The sequence below is a fragment of the Penaeus monodon genome, chromosome 6, assembly GCF_015228065.2.
Source record: "Penaeus monodon isolate SGIC_2016 chromosome 6, NSTDA_Pmon_1, whole genome shotgun sequence".
NCBI lineage: Eukaryota > Metazoa > Arthropoda > Malacostraca > Decapoda > Penaeidae > Penaeus > Penaeus monodon.
The window spans coordinates 15,139,685-15,144,684 of record NC_051391.1 but is presented as its reverse complement, the minus strand read 5'-3'; the positions used below and the strand labels follow the sequence as shown (position 1 = coordinate 15,144,684).

The window sequence follows — 5,000 nt, the reverse complement described above, 5'->3', positions numbered from 1 at the left end:
ACACACACACACACACACACACACACACGCACAACAGCAAGCACACACATATACATACTCATACAAATGCACACAAACAAGCATGTACACACAAACACAAACACACACACATACACGCACGCATGCACACACGCACGCACACACACACACACACACACATGCACAAAATGTATGAAATACAAATGGTATATAATAAAAATAAAATCTAAAATGAGTACTGTCCCTTCTCACGTTTACAAACTCCTGAGAAAAATTACTGTAAATCCAGGTAGCGTAAGATACAAAGAAATTGAGAAGCCCTTTCAACATGCAGAAAAATATCCCAAGAACAAACAATATCCAACACAAAAATGGACGAACACAGAGATTTTGCAATGATAACTGTATTTAAGGCTGATTTTACAACTGTAAAATAGTAAAGCATCATCTATAGCAACCACTGGAATATATCCGGTTGCTTGATGCACTGAAGTGATGCAACTAAATTCAGCAACTACCCTATGCATGAGGTGCACAGGAAAGAAAAAGAGATGTGACTTCTTTTCTTCAATTACTATATAGAATATAAAGTAAACATAAGAATTCTGCTGAAACAAAAAACACACAAAAAAAAGCTTACAGTGCATTTAGGCATACCCAATATCTAAAATTAATCCTTGTCAAAAGCTTCCTTTCTTTATTAAATTCACAATGCATCATATAAGACAAACAAACAAAGAGACATTTTTAAAGTAAGATAACAGCAATTCTTCCAAAGGCAAGGATTATACAGGGAGGAAACTAGTCTACTTTGCAAGAATATGGTAATTTTCTGTTTCTGTATGAAAATATAAAGAACCTAAGAATTTCCTTGACACTGAGCAACAAATGAAACCGCTACAGGAAAGAAAAATAAAAAGGATGGAAAGAACTGGCAATGCCATCCAATTTCTATATTGACAGCCAAAATTTAAGAAAAGTCAACTTTATGCTGGTAATGGGTACCAGGATCTAATAGATTTGGAACCACATTAAATTAAGGAGTCAGCATAGTATATACATATAGGAGCATAAAGTATAGGAGTATGGTGGTAAAAAGTATCATTTCTGGTCCACTTTCCCACAGATAATTCACATATAGGAATTTTAATTTACAAACATCATTTACATTTTAATTATCATTTTCCCAACTGATAGGGTAATCTTGGTAGGTCACACACTACAATGCTAGAAAGTGGATGGGTATACTATACCTTATTTTGTTATGGCTGATTATAGATACAGTTTCTGAATATTAAGATATGCATTTCAAATAAATACTACTTTCGGATTTTTATAATACTTGGCAGTTAAAGAAAAAAATATATTTATACTATAGAACAGTTTTTAACCTCCACTTATACTTGCTTAATATTTTGCTCTGCAACAAAACATATAAATGTTACTTACTTACACTGGCATATTACTCGTAAAATAACAGATACTATGTCTAGATACTATTAAGCCATAACACAACTTTATGGATAAATGAGAATCTGTAGTTTCTCTACCTTTAAGACCTGCAATGATTAGGATGAGATAAACATTATATCAAAACTAAAATTCACTATCCTGCCAACTTCATTCTTATTTTTGTCTAGTAGGGCTCATTTATTCCATTCATCATGGAATATTTTGTAATCTAAACATACCTGGATTTCCATCATTCTTTGTGTGTCCATGGTGCATTGCCTTGCCAAAACTAGATGCAATTATATCTCCAGTCAGCCCTAAAGCACTGTAGTCACCACCTGACAGGTGATATTGGTAATGTAATGGTTGCCTGGAACACTATGTATGGGATTCATGTTCTATGGAGTTTGACAGGTTACTGTATATGATTATGATAAGCTGCCAAATGATGCACAATTTTCTTAAAAGAGTATTACAAATTTCAATTTTACGTAATAGTCATTATTCATCTGCAAATTATGTAAAGGCAATATAGTTTTCATTTGGCAGTCTTTGTATTCTTCTTGTAAATGAAAATGCATTACAAATATCCCAGTGATCCCAACATTAAAATGACAGCAGACAAAAATCATATCAATTCATTCCCACAAACAACAAGGTAAATGATTTTTAAAAGAGATCTTCTTACCATATATATCCTTCACCAAGAGATCAACATTACGATGATCTCCTTCACTCGCCAGGTGCAAGAGCTCATCAAATCCCTTGGCTTTGGTCAATAAGGACCCTAAACCCCAAAAGGTTCCACCACCCATGCTGGTGCCTCCAATCCTTTCATACTTGTCATCTGATTCCACCTGTAGTCATAAAAAATCTTTATGTATCCTACAACCAAAATATTTTAAATCAATATATGAGATGGATATATCTGACATTTGCTTACATCTGTATGGATAAATGCATATTCTCATAGAATGTGAAACAGGTAACTTTACTAATGAATTTCATGAATTTACTACAACTTCCACATTAGTATTTGTAACAAGAGAACAAATAAATCAAATATCTTTTTAGAGTGAAAATTATATAAACAATAAAATTATACAGGTGAAGCATACATATATAAAAATTATCCTATCTTACCTTCATAATGCTGACACCGGACCCAATGTTGACAAGCAAATAAGGGAAGATGTTGGGTTCGGTATTGATGAAACGATATTCAGGCTCTTCATGCCGACTATAAGAAAACTGCTCATCAGGGATGTTACGCAGCAAAAAATTACATCCCTTTATGAGGCTTCCTATTTCATCTTCTTTTTCTACACTGCAAGGAAAAAAAAAACTATCACTCAAAGTTGTTCTTCCTTATCTATCTATCAATCTTCTCTAATACCAAAAACTAATACATCAACTTTTTATTCTTAAGGATATTCACATGCATCAAAAGTGGCCATGACCACAAAAAAGTATCTGAAAGAACCTAGCTGCAAGTAATTATGGATATAGTATACTTACGCTAAACCAAGTTTCTCGTAGATAAGGTCAGCATATTTGTAAGCTCCACCACCAGTAGCCTTTATACTCTTTCCTGCCATGGACTCCTTGCTGTTCACCAGATGATCCCGGATGAAGTTCAGACATTGTTCAATGTATTTTGTCTCAAATTTCACAAAGTGCAAACGCTCTGTCTCTGAACTCTCGTATTTATAATCATCGCCTTCTACCTGTGTTCCAAGCCAATGTAGAAAACAATAAGAACATAATTATCAAATAATAATATAATAAAGACCTTTTTTTGGTTGGGGGTAAATGAGTGATTTAGCCGACTAGTAACCAAAACAATAACCTTAAATTACTTTTATGTAATATAGACATTCCATAAGCACAGCTTTTAAAAAATAACAAATCACTAAAGTTATAACAACAATTACAAATATAAACTTACAGTATTAGTTGTTTCCTTTTCTGTATTGTATAAGACTTTTCTGTGGGATACTGTTGAGTAATAGGCTATCTTTGTCAGCGAACCCCCTAAAAATAAGAAAATTATTTCAACAAAGTTATCAGTGTTAAACCTGAGGTGAACATGCATGCCTTTTCACCATCAAAATATCATGTCTACCTATAGCTAATAATATAAATATATATAATAATATTAGTAAGCTTGATTGAACTAGCTCCATATAATTACAAGAATATTTATTTTTCATCTAAATTTACAACGAACGTACTGAATGAAAACAGTGCTTAGATTTATAATTTCATTATTATAGATCACATTACTTTTACGAAAGCCTTCCAAGTGTGGGAAATTCAGGTGAAAATATACCTTAGAAAACCTACTATCTATTATATATATACCATATTATAAAATTTAGCTTACAAGCAATGTTATACTATTTAGAAGATAACCCCACACCTGCAACTGGCCGTATGCCAGCCAGCACTCAAGCAAAGGCCAACAAGTACAACTTGTATCCTGTAGCAAGTTTTATGTACCTCCCTGGCAATTTATCTTCAAAAAATAAATAATCTTATGCTCTATCTTACTAGTGGTATAGCTTTGTCAGCCCCTGTCAGAGCATGATAACCAAGGGACAAAAGCATTTTTTTGACAATACTTCCCAATCATATAAGAGAAAAACCAACTGGCCATATTCTAAAAAAAATCTGAAAATAATCTAAGTCTGAATATATACACAAAAAGCATATCTAAGTTACCATTACATGATTTGTCCACTGGACAAGGAAGGTTTTCCCAATGACAAATCAAATATAATATGTGAGAAAAACAAACAAACAGCCTACTCTGTTATAACCAAAGAAAACACAACATACTTTCGCTTTTCTGCAAGGGTTTAAGCATCTGGCACATTTATACTCATTATAATTTCCTTTCATATCTTCAGGAGAAGAAAGTGATAATCACTACAGCTCAGCATATTTCCCAGTTAGATAATACTGGGTAACTTTTTGCTTTATAAGACCAGACCAAGAACCAATACATTGAACCACAACTAGCATTAGAGACAGCAAGTATTATGATTGATGAAAAAGCAAATTTTGCTAATGAGATTAAATAAATTTATATATATTTTATAAAGATGATTTCTCATGTTTGTTTTCTCTCTACACCCTTGGCAGATCAGTTGAATTTGATGCCCGTTTTGGCTTATGCCAGTCAGGCATAGCCTTCTTTCTCTGTCAGTGTTCATTTGTATGAAGATTTTGATCTTCTCTTCCTAGAATCTTCAAATAACATTACAATATATTACTTTCCCTACGTCCTGATTCTTGAGTTCCGTACGGAAAATACCTAATATACTCACAGTCACACCGTCAAACGGGCGAAATATGCCTCCGGGGCCTCTTACCTATATCAATAGCGAAGCGCTTGGCATTCTTTATATTCCTAAACACAACATCAGTATCCGGAAGCTGAATGCTGCCAGCGTACTTCTGGGCTTCCATCTCTGCCGAGAACCGCTCCGAGAGTCCGTCCGCGAAGCTCTCACGACGGTTTGTTTACCTCGTCAGCTGACTCGCCCGTCGCCCGGTCAGCCGTT

General features: G+C 34.0%; 1 protein-coding gene across 1 annotated transcript in view; it reads right to left on the bottom strand.

Moving 5' to 3' along the window:
* LOC119574260 (4'-phosphopantetheine phosphatase-like) overlaps window positions 1–5,000 on the bottom strand; it is a 20,207-nt gene that overhangs the window by 15,178 nt on the left and 29 nt on the right. The window contains exons 1-6 of the mRNA XM_037921419.1: window positions 4,809–5,000; window positions 3,380–3,465; window positions 2,950–3,158; window positions 2,575–2,758; window positions 2,120–2,288; window positions 1,671–1,769 (exon numbers count right to left, since the gene is read on the bottom strand). The exon at window positions 4,809–5,000 is cut by the window's right edge and continues 29 nt beyond it. Coding sequence (XP_037777347.1) covers window positions 1,671–1,769; window positions 2,120–2,288; window positions 2,575–2,758; window positions 2,950–3,158; window positions 3,380–3,465; window positions 4,809–4,905 — 844 coding nt within the window. The 5' untranslated portion in view covers window positions 4,906–5,000. The remainder of the gene's footprint in view (window positions 1–1,670; window positions 1,770–2,119; window positions 2,289–2,574; window positions 2,759–2,949; window positions 3,159–3,379; window positions 3,466–4,808) is intronic.